Here is an 11813-nt window from a genome sequence, read left to right on the forward strand (position 1 = left end):
AAAAGCCTGGTGCAGTTACGGGAACCACACTGTCAGAGAGACAGAAATTGGCACTTGTCCAGGAAAATAATAGGTCGGCGGAAGAGGGTCTGTAACTTGAGTCAAATGGGGAATGGGTCAGGGCACCAGCTGCAGGGCCAGGCAAGCCTTCTTCAAATACAAGCTGCGTAACTATAACTGTTCTGGAGGGCATGTGCCCCGCCCATCTCCCAGGGATGCTGCTGAAAGGACTCTGCATGGGAGGTCAGACTCCTCCACAACATCCTTCTTCGCTCAGGATTTTATGGTTTGTGATGGGAGCAAAACCACATCTATTTGACATGGTAGTGAATTAGGTCACATCATTTCTTTCCTGGAAAAGAATACTCTGTAGACAACATTCTGACAACCAATCAAGGTCCTAAGAGAAAATACGATGTCCGTAGACAAGAAGATACAATGTTGACTGTTGATTCCTCTCACCGCCCACTTCCCGCCCTGCCACACCTCCAACCATATGGTTGGCCCCAGAAGCTAGAAATTCAGGAAGGAGGGTCTGACAGTCAAATCAAAGCTGCAGGGCATCAGGTGGCGAGCTAGATCTTTTTGTGTGTCCCCACAGTTCAGAGCAAGGGTGAACCTGTGTCAAGATCACTTGAGTTGCTCATTAAAAATGTATGGTCCAGGGGCATCTCCCAGACCTCCTGAATCAGAATTAGTGGGGCAGGCAGCTTCTGAAATGGCCCCCAATAATTCCCTGTCTCCTGGAATTCACACCTTTGGTCCTTCCCTCCCTTTTTGGGTGGGCTGGCCCTAGTGACTCACTTATAATGAATAGGCAAAACTAATGGGATGTAGCTTCTGAGGTTGGGTTATGAGAAGCCTGTGACTTCCTTCTCTCCCTCTTCTCATTGCTCACTCTGATGAAGTTGGGAACTTGGACAGCCTCTGGCCAACAGCGAGTAAGGAGCTGACTCCTGCCAACATGATGTGAGTTTGAAATCAGATCATGCCCTAGCTGAGCCTGAGAAGAGAGCAGCCATGGCCGACACCCTGATTGTAGACTTGTGAGCCACCCTGAGCCAGGGGACCCAACTAAGTCACATTTGGATTCCTGCCTTCCTACAGAAACCATGAGATAATAAATATTCCAAGTCGCTACGTGTGTTATTCAGTGATTGATAACTAATAGATATTCTTCATCAAAGAGCTATCCTGAAATCAACATGACACCCATCCTTCAAGTCTCCCATCCCATCCCTCCCTAAGATAAAGAAGACAAATGTCTGTGTAAACATAAATGGGTGATATTTAATAACATACACTATTTACATGTAATCTACGTCATCATTTTCTTAGGGCTCAGTTACCATGCCCTGGCCCTCGGGAAGCTTTCCCTGGCTTTCTAGGGGGTCACAAGGGAGCAGGGCCTCAGGGCAGGATGGAGACGGTGAATCCAGGTCAGACTTCCAGCTGGCCATGCCGAGGCTGCGTCCTTTGGGCTCAGAGCATAGTGAATTCCTGCCTGCCGGTCTCTGAGAGCAGGAGGAGTGACAGCTCCTTTGGTCCTGGCTAAAACGAGAGGGAAGAAACTCCCAGTGTCTCCACCGGCAAGGGAAGGGGTCTTTCCCTGAGCGAAGCCGGCGAAGGGCCAGAGTCCGGCCTGCCTGCCTTCTCCCCAGCGTAGTTGCTGGCTCCCCCACTGAGGGAGGAGCTAGGTTTTCTGGAGACAAGGTTTCAATTGCTGTCAAGAAAGTGCATTTCAGAGGCCATATGTGTGGAAGGGCCGCAGTGAGCTGGTAAGGCCCTAGACACAAAGCTAGGACTTCTAATCCCTGCCCCATCATCCGCTCCTTGAGTAGCCAGCCCAGACTGAGCCTCACTTCCTCTGGACTGTGTTCTTCCCATTGTAAAATAAGGGGGCTGGGCCAGGTGATGACTGGGACCCTCCAGTTAGTGTCTAGAAGCCGTGGCCATGGAAACTGATCAGAGGTGGGACAGCTCTCCTCAGAGGGCCAGGCCCCCACCACTCAGCCACCGTGACCTCTCTGAGGAGCGCCCGGAGGGGCTGCTGTGCCACAGGGAGCTCTGGCAGACGTCGTCCAGCCTGTTCCTAATGGTGTCCTGCAGCTCCTCGTCACCCAGCAGGACCGCTGCAGCCAGGGCCAGCCAGAAGTACTCAGTGGCATCGTGGGCATCCTAACCCCATGGCATGGGGGCAAAGAGGAGACAGCATTAGCAAGCATTTCCAGGAGCGGCTGGGAGGCAGTGTGGGAACCCTAGCTTTCGTCTGCAGGGCGTACTTTCTCACCCCTTCCCCTGGTTCCTTGGGGGAGCTCCTCCCTCACTCCACTGCAGCCCAGGACATGGCTAAGCCCAGCGACCCTCCTCCCCAGGCACAGGATGGCATCTCACCCAGGCTTGGCCAATCAGGAAGCAGCATCCCCCTGGGCACAGTGCTTCCGGGATGCATAAACGACTCAAGCTGACCTACCCCAGCCCTCCCCAGGAACCTTCAATGTGACCTGGCAGAGAAAATGGTCTCTTACCCTTTTAGACGCAGGCTTGAGCCTGCCAATAGTGGGAGAGGAAGAGACCAAGAAACAGAGAGAAGTAGAAACATGCAGAGCTAAGAGACAGAGAGAGGTGGGGAAATGTAGGGCAGCTTTTGAGTACCACCATCCAGCACTACCGGAACCTAAGTTTATACCTAAATTTCCTCATTATTTAAGCCAATAAATTGTCTTTTTTTTTGCTTAAGCTGTTTGAGTTCTTTCCCTGACACTCCCTAGAGCCTTTAGGGTCTAATCACGCACACACTTTGTCCCTGAACCACTTCCTGGGAGTGTGGGACAGAGGCAAATGACGGCGGAGTCACTACCCCATCACCCCTCCCTATTTGTAGGGATGCGGAACAGAAGCTTCTTTGGGTGAGACTCAAAAAGGGCTATCTGGTTCCCATTCACCCTACTAAGTCAATAACTAATTCAAGCCAGAATCAATGTCTGGAAAATAAGAAAAGAACAGCAACTCTCAGAATCCACTAAATTAAGAGACAAAGGCTAGCACTGGAGCAGACAGGGACCTCAGGTAAAGTGAAGTCATTGCCTGGGGACAAGATTCAAGGGCCAGAATTGTAACAGAATTTAAGACCACCAACTCAGTTCTAGAGGTAGATGGGAAAATAAGAAATTCTGGATTCAACTCCAGTAGAGCAAACGGGAGAATCCAGGGTAAGGCCTTCTTAGGGCCTAGGCATGCGGGCATTCGAGGACTCCACACCGATATGTTATCTCTAGCATATTAACATATACACAGATTTCTCCTAAATATAGTTTTATATAACTTTATAATAAGTAAGTTTCAATTAACTAGTAAATCTATAAAATTTTATAGACACACATTAAGCATTAATTTTTATTTTAATTTTGGAGTGTGCAGTTGTTTTGTTTCGGGTCTTATTTTTTCATGGGCCCTTAAGAGGCTCACAGGCACTAGGCAATGTGCCCGTAGCAACTGAGAGCTAAAGCAGCCTCAGAAATCAGAGCAGAGCGAGGAGAAAGAGCAGCTATGATCTGTCACCTCGGCAGAGAAGGGAACATCTTTGAGGTCTCCAATGGGCTAAGTGGCAAGAGCCATTGGGTCCCCAGTGGAGCCCCTCCCCACCTAGGAGACGAGACTCCCCATCTGGGACCGTCTCCACTCCACCCTGAAGGCTCTTTCAGGATGGCAGCTCTCACACGCCGGGAGCACGGCTCTTACCTTCAGCTGGTAGAAGGTGAGTTGGCCCAGACGATAATAGACCTTTGCATAATACAGGGCCTCCTTGGGACTCTGCAGCCAGGCTGGACAGAGGGACAGTGTCTTCAGGTAGCAGTCTTCAGCCATCTCGTACATGTTCAAGGAATAGTACACCGTAGCCAGACGGTGAAAAGCCACCAGCTCCTGCTTCTGATCTCCTAGGAGTTGGAAGGCTGAGAGAGAGATCCTGCGGCCAACACTCTGCATCATTCGTTCACTCATTCATTATGTAAAATTTTTTGAAAGTTTATTAGGTATCAGGGATTGTGCTTGGGACATAGGTAACAAAGCAGAAGAGGTCCCTGCCCTTATGAGGCTTATTGTCTCCTAGGACACAGACATTCCTTAAATAACCCCACAAACAATGGTAAAATTATACCTGTGATAAGGGCTATAAAAGAAAATACAGAGCTCTCTGGGAGTGACTAATGAGAGTATGTGTGCTGGTCAAAATTTTCTGGGATCATTCCTGAAAAAAAATTTCTCCTTATTACAGATGTTGCTGGAACTCAAGATTCTGGGAAATAATTATTTCCAAATCGCTGTGCTGGGACACAGTGACAAGACTAACTTAATGGAGTAGCTAAGTATTCTTTAAAATAAATAACTCTGTATAACAAACGTCTTCTCCACATAAAGACTCTCTCTCCAGAGAGCTCGGGGCCAATAGACGGCGGTCACCACTGCTCCTTTACCCACCCGCAGTCTCAGATAAGCTACAGATAACCCGTTCACTTATAACCCACGCTCTAGATCCCTAGAACCCTCGTACTAACGTGTCTATGACTCATTGTTTCGGTTTCTTGGGAGTTGTCGTTTTAATAACTAACTCCTTTAATACAAAGTGACTTTTTGAAGAGAATGAAGGCTTCCAATAGTCTGAGTTTTTTTGGCAATATTTGAAAGGTGGCTGTTAAATGTGATCTAAAAATATCACTTTTAAGCTTCAAAAAGCCAAAAGCCCAAATTAAAAGAGAAGATTCAAGGAAGAGAAAAATTCTCTGATGTGGAAAAACCCAGTCATGGGGAAGTGCATGAAAGGGTGGATATAACCTCCTTTCTGCTTCTGTCCAGGAAAGGACAGTGTCCGAGAGGGGGCTGCCTGAGGTCCCCAAGGCCTCTCCTGAGATGAGCAGACAGTCGCGGAGATAAGGTCTTTTGCAGAGCTCCGAAGTGCAATTAGACACAATAAAGTCCAGTACCATTCACATCTCGCGTCATTGAGAATGCCCAGAAGTCCCTTCTAGAATCATCTCAGAAGACTCCATTTGCCTCTACATCTATCTAATCAAGCCTCCTCTAATCAAACCTGCTTTCCCTCCAACGAGAAAGGTTTTTGGGTTTTTGGGGTTTTTTTTTTTTGTCTTTATTTATTCTGCCTTCTTTCCATTTTAATGACTTGTATTGTTTCCCACTAGCTTTTGTGGTAAATGCAAACTATTTCAGATACATAGTGAGTTAATTTAATGGAAATTTGACTTTCATTTACATTTCCATTCCATGGGGAAAATATACATTTGACTAACAATCAACCAATTAAAAATTTAGGGCACAGTTGAGTTATAGAGGGCAGAGCCTGTGCATAGGATAAAATTCCATGTGCCAAGTACTTGGAGGATAATACCAACTGTAATATAATAATCGGTGGGTATAGGTAACACTTACCAAGAACTTATTATGTGCCAAGCACTGTGCTGTAGGTGTTACCTGGCTAATCATTGGCCTTCATAACAACCACATGAGATGGAGGTGCTAATTTTAACTCCGATCTGCCCAAGACAAACTTGAGGCTTACAGACTTAAGCAGCTTGCTTAATTAAGGTCTCCCTGAAGTTGAACCTATGCAGTCTGACTCCAGAGCCTGTGCAGTGATTACTCTGTGCCTCCCTGGGGAGTGTTTACCACTCCCATTCAATACAGAACCACTTACCTGTGACTGTGCTGAGTCTGGCTGCGAGGGTGGCAAACTCCAAAGCCTTGTCATAGCCTTCCAGACTGATCTGCAGCTCCGTCAGTTTGTTGAAAATCCGGAGCTCAGTCCTCACCGCCTTCGTCCTCCTTGCTAAAGGAACAGCCCCAGCCTGAGAAGAGAGGCACGAAGAACCTAGGTCTCCCAAGAACCACTGCTACGTACAGCACTCTAGGAGGCTCACGTTCCACTGCCGGGTTGGGGAATGGTGGCGCCTAAAACCAAGGGGACGGGTCACGTTCCCGCGCACGACTGTTCTCGGTTCACTCTCCTGGTCCTTGCTCTCGGTTGCTGTGCCCAGATCTTAGAGGTGGAAGAACTAGAGGTCATCGGCCTCCTAAGACTGGGGAAACTGGGAGCAGGAAAGTTACTCGCCTCCTAGCCATGCGCTCCCCCGGTACCCACAAGGCTAATGTGCAAGGTACATATACAGAGTGAGCACATAGTGTCTGAGAGTGCCCCACGAATGGTCATTTCCATCATTTTTATTATGATAGGATTTTAGGCAGCTCAATTCATCTCGCTGAGCCTGTTTTCTCATTTATAAAATGCATATGACAACAAGCACCTCAATAGTCAGAAATGTGTTTCTTGTTCTCCCCACCCCTGGCTCAGTGCATGGCACATATTGGGTGCTTGATAAATGTGCAATGACTGAGTAAACAACTGAACAAGCAAATTAATGAACATCTGAATAAGTAAAATTTTAGGATCAAATAAGATATTGATGTTTTCCCAAACTTCAGTCGGTGATAACAATTACAATTTTTGACATATCTGCTTGACGTCTGGACATTTATTTAATTAGTATTATTTGTTAAGTCGATTCTCTTTTATTATCTTGCCTCATTCTTTGCAATAATATTTGTGAAATCACGAGTGTGATGAGTTGGTGTTATACATTTCTAATTTTTTTAAAATATGTTTTAATGCATACTAAATACAAAAAAAAAAAAATTGTTCATCCATGGACCAATTATCTCCCACCAGTGGTACATGAAGATAGTCTGGTAAACACAGAAGTGTGTACAAACTGTAAAGTGCCATGGGCCCAAGGGATGTAATTATTATGGTTTGTTCTCCCAAGAAGAAGAATTTATCGAGCCTGAGAATGAGAGTTTATCAGATCCCTCTTTAGAGGGAGAGTATGTGGGTACTGGATGAGGAAGGAAAGAAAAAGAAATACCAGCAAGAGAGGGGAAGAGGTCCAGGCTGAGTCAGTGTGGCTCTGCCGCCACCTGTGCCAGGGCCTGGCTGGGCACACCGCGCAGCCGGGGACTTACTCGGTAATACTCCACGGCGCGATGCCTGTGGCGGGGCCCGCTGTAGAAAACGTCACCCGCTTCTTCATAGAGCTTGAGAGCCAGAGAGGGCTCCTCTGACTTCAGGGCTTTCTGGATGGCTGCCTGGGTAGGACAGAGATAACTGTCAAAGATGGAGAGAAGGGCTTCAAATGTTCACAGGACTGGCCAGAGCGAGATCCTGATCACCTAGTTTAAGCATCTGCCAAAGTCCCCAGAATCCTGAATTGTCCTCCACACTCACTGAGCTGGTGAGTGAGCTGGTAAGAAGCCTTCGACATTCTCTAGTCCGGCATTCTCCCGCCATGGCATGAGAGATTACGTGGTATGGCCCTAGAATGACTTTTAGCAGTACACAGATAAATATTTTATGTTTTAATAGCTAAGTATTTGTTTTAATGTGTTTTAAGAAAAAAAAAGATTAATAAAACATCAAAACCTGTGATTTCAGATAGAAATACTTATTATAAAAGGCTAAGTTGATTTGAAGTTGAGTCAAAGTAAAATAAGTAAAAAGTCATACAGATGATACATGCATATGGCGAAACCATGAACTTGATGTTTAAATGACTGAACTTCGGAAAGCAGTAATCTTATCTCATTCAACATCTGTACTTTCCAGATGGAGAAACTAAGGCTCAGAAAAATTAAGAAACCTCTCCATGTTCATATCAGTAGTTAGGGGCAAAAAAATGCTAGGGTCTTCCAGCCCCATGCTCTCTCCTAGCCCCCCGACCTCTTTCTCTCTAGCAAGCTATTTCACATTGCTCTGAAACAAATTGTGATGAAGTGGCACCATGGCATCAGCAGCACGGCTGCAGATCGTTCCCACTGATTCACTTCAGTGGGAATGACCCGTAGAACTACGAGTTAATGGCAGTGGGTAGGCTGGGGACCACTCTGGGGCAAGACCCCACAATAATGGCCATTGCATTTGCAGCTACACAGAGGGAGGGGCGGTGAGACAGAATCCTGGGGACAGGAGGCTCTGCCACCAAGCCACAGACAACCCAAACAGCTCCCTCTAGGACTCTGCTTCGTGGAGGGTGCCATGAGCCCACTGAACTGTCTGCTCTCTGAAAATCTTTCCAGCTCTAAAAGCCCAAGGCGGAACAGATAGAGTCTGAGAGTGAAAGCTTAAGTCTCACTGCCAGTGGGCGGTCTCACCGCTTACTAGCTGTATCTCCTTGGGCAAGTTACTCAGCCTCATTGAGCCTCATTCGTAATGCAGGAATTTCAGTAGAAACTCCTGCAGCACTTGTAATGAGGAATAAACTACATCGTGCATGTGACGTGTTTACCAAAGTCTCCTGTGCACAGTAAGCATTCGATCAATGTTACACAACCATTATTAAGTCTAAGTGGAAGAGAGTTTGTGCAAGTGTGAGAAATGTAGTAAGGGGGAGTGAAAGGGGGGGAAATAAGAAATGGGAAGGAAGAAAAGATGACAGGCATATTTCTGATGGAATGAAGTACCATTCACATCTCGCGTCATTGAGAATGCCCAGAAGTCCCTTCTAGAATCATCGCAGAAGACTCCATTTGCCTCTACATCTATCTAATTAAGCCTCCTCTAATCAAACCTGCTTTCCCTCCAACGAGAAAGGTTTTTGGGTTTTTGGTGTTTTTTTTTTTTTTTTTGTCTTTATTTATTCTGCCTTCTTTCCATTTTAATGACTTGTATTGTTTCCCACTAGCTTTTGTGGTAAATGCAAACTATTTCAGATACATAGTGAGTTAATTTAATGGAAATTTGACTTTCATTTACATTTCCATTCCATGGGGAAAATATATATTTGACTAACAATCAACCAATTAAAAATTTAGGGCACAGTTGAGTTATAGAGGGCAGTGCCTGTGCATAGGATAAAATTCCATGTGCCAAGTACTTGGAGGATAATACCAACTGTAATATAATAATCGGTGGGTATAGGTAACACTTACCAAGAACTTATTATGTGCCAAGCACTGTGCTGTAGGTGTTACCTGGCTAATCATTGGCCTGCATAACAACCACATGAGATGGAGGTGCTATTTTTAACTCCGATCTGCCCAAGACAAACTTGAGGCTTACAGACTTAAGCAGCTTGCTTAATTAAGGTCTCCCTGAAGTTGAACCTATGCAGTCTGACTCCAGAGCCTGTGCAGTGATTACTCTGTGCCTCCCTGGGGAGTGTTTACCACTCCCATTCAATACAGAACCACTTACCTGTGACTGTGCTGAGTCTGGCTGCGAGGGTGGCAAACTCCAAAGCCTTGTCATAGCCTTCCAGACTGATCTGCAGCTCCGTCAGTTTGTTGAAAATCCGGAGCTCAGTCCTCACCGCCTTCGTCCTCCTTGCTAAAGGGACAGCCCCAGCCTGAGAAGAGAGGCACGAAGAACCTAGGTCTCCCAAGAACCACTGCTACGTGCAGCACTCTAGGAGGCTCACATTCCACTGCCGGGTTGGGGAATGGTGGCGCCTAAAACCAAGGGGACGGGTCACGTTCCCGCGCACGACTGTTCTCGGTTCACTCTCCTGGTCCTTGCTCTCGGTTGCTGTGCCCAGATCTTAGAGGTGGAAGAACTAGAGGTCATCGGCCTCCTAAGACTGGGGAAACTGGGAGCAGGAAAGTTACTCGCCTCCTAGCCATGCGCTCCCCCGGTACCCACAAGGCTAATGTGCAAGGTACATATACAGAGTGAGCACATAGTGTCTGAGAGTGCCCCACGAATGGTCATTTCCATCATTTTTATTATGATAGGATTTTAGGCAGCTCAATTCATCTCGCTGAGCCTGTTTTCTCATTTATAAAATGCATATGACAACAAGCACCTCAATAGTCAGAAATGTGTTTCTTGTTCTCCCCACCCCTGGCTCAGTGCATGGCACATATTGGGTGCTTGATAAATGTGCAATGACTGAGTAAACAACTGAACAAGCAAATTAATGAACATCTGAATAAGTAAAATTTTAGGATCAAATAAGATATTGATGTTTTCCCAAACTTCAGTCGGTGATAACAATTACAATTTTTGACATATCTGCTTGACGTCTGGACATTTATTTAATTAGTATTATTTGTTAAGTCGATTCTCTTTTATTATCTTGCCTCATTCTTTGCAATAATATTTGTGAAATCACGAGTGTGATGAGTTGGTGTTATACATTTCTAATTTTTTTAAAATATGTTTTAATGCATACTAAATACAAAAAAAAAAAAATTGTTCATCCATGGACCAATTATCTCCCACCAGTGGTACATGAAGATAGTCTGGTAAACACAGAAGTGTGTACAAACTGTAAAGTGCCATGGGCCCAAGGGATGTAATTATTATGGTTTGTTCTCCCAAGAAGAAGAATTTATCGAGCCTGAGAATGAGAGTTTATCAGATCCCTCTTTAGAGGGAGAGTATGTGGGTACTGGATGAGGAAGGAAAGAAAAAGAAATACCAGCAAGAGAGGGGAAGAGGTCCAGGCTGAGTCAGTGTGGCTCTGCCGCCACCTGTGCCAGGGCCTGGCTGGGCACACCGCGCAGCCGGGGACTTACTCGGTAATACTCCACGGCGCGATGCCTGTGGCGGGTCCCGTTGAAGAACACGTCACCCGCTTCTTCATAGAGCTTGAGAGCCAGAGAGGGCTCCTCTGACTTCAGGGCTTTCTGGATGGCTGCCTGGGTAGGACAGAGATAACTGTCAAAGATGGAGAGAAGGGCTTCAAATGTTCACAGGACTGGCCAGAGCGAGATCCTGATCACCTAGTTTAAGCATCTGCCAAAGTCCCCAGAATCCTGAATTGTCCTCCACACTCACTGAGCTGGTGAGTGAGCTGGTAAGAAGCCTTCGACATTCTCTAGTCTGGCATTCTCCCGTCATGGCATGAGAGATTACGTGGTATGGCCCTAGAATGACTTTTAGCAGTACACAGATAAATATTTTATGTTTTAATAGCTAAGTATTTGTTTTAATGTGTTTTAAGAAAAAAAAAAGATTAATAAAACATCAAAACCGGTGATTTCAGATAGAAATGCTTATTATAAAAGGCTAAGTTGATTTGAAGTTGAGTCAAAGTAAAATAAGTAAAAAGTCATACAGATGATACATGCATATGGCGAAACCATGAACTTGATGTTTAAATGACTAAACTTCGGAAAGCAGTAATCTTATCTCATTCAACATCTGTACTTTCCAGATGGAGAAACTAAGGCTCAGAAAAATTAAGAAACCTCTCCATGTTCATATCAGTAGTTAGGGGCAAAAAAATGCTAGGGTCTTCCAGCCCCATGCTCTCTCCTAGCCCCCCGACCTCTTTCTCTCTAGCAAGCTATTTCACATTGCTCTGAAACAAATTGTGATGAAGTGGCACCACGGCATCAGCAGCACGGCTGCAGATCGTTCCCACTGATTCACTTCAGTGGGAATGACCCGTAGAACTACGAGTTAATGGCAGTGGGTAGGCTGGGGACCACTCTGGGGCAAGACCCCACAATAATGGCCATTGCATTTGCAGCTACACAGAGGGAGGGGCGGTGAGACAGAATCCTGGGGACAGGAGCCTCAGCCACCAAGCCACAGACAACCCAAACAGCTCCCTCTAAGACTCTGCTTCGTGGAGGGTGCCATGAGCCCACTGAACTGTCTGCTCTCTGAAAATCTTTCCAGCTCTAAAAGCCCAAGGCGGAACAGATAGAGTCTGAGAGTGAAAGCTTAAGTCTCACTGCCAGTGGGCGGTCTCACCGCTTACTAGCTGTATCTCCTTGGGCAAGTTACTCAGCCTCATTGA

General features: G+C 46.1%; 1 protein-coding gene across 1 annotated transcript in view; it reads right to left on the bottom strand.

Annotated features, from left to right (window-relative positions):
- Positions 1-1268: 1268 nt before the first annotated feature.
- Positions 1269-11813, bottom strand: part of SH3TC2 (SH3 domain and tetratricopeptide repeats 2) — a 55799-nt gene continuing 45254 nt past the window's right edge. The window contains exons 13-16 of the mRNA XM_023537287.1: positions 10582-10704; positions 9260-9410; positions 3742-3938; positions 1269-2178 (exon numbers count right to left, since the gene is read on the bottom strand). Coding sequence (XP_023393055.1) covers positions 1987-2178; positions 3742-3938; positions 9260-9410; positions 10582-10704 — 663 coding nt within the window. The 3' untranslated portion in view covers positions 1269-1986. The remainder of the gene's footprint in view (positions 2179-3741; positions 3939-9259; positions 9411-10581; positions 10705-11813) is intronic.

Source organism: Pteropus vampyrus, unplaced genomic scaffold (assembly GCF_000151845.1).
Source record: "Pteropus vampyrus isolate Shadow unplaced genomic scaffold, Pvam_2.0 Scaffold185, whole genome shotgun sequence".
NCBI classification, from domain to species: domain Eukaryota; kingdom Metazoa; phylum Chordata; class Mammalia; order Chiroptera; family Pteropodidae; genus Pteropus; species Pteropus vampyrus.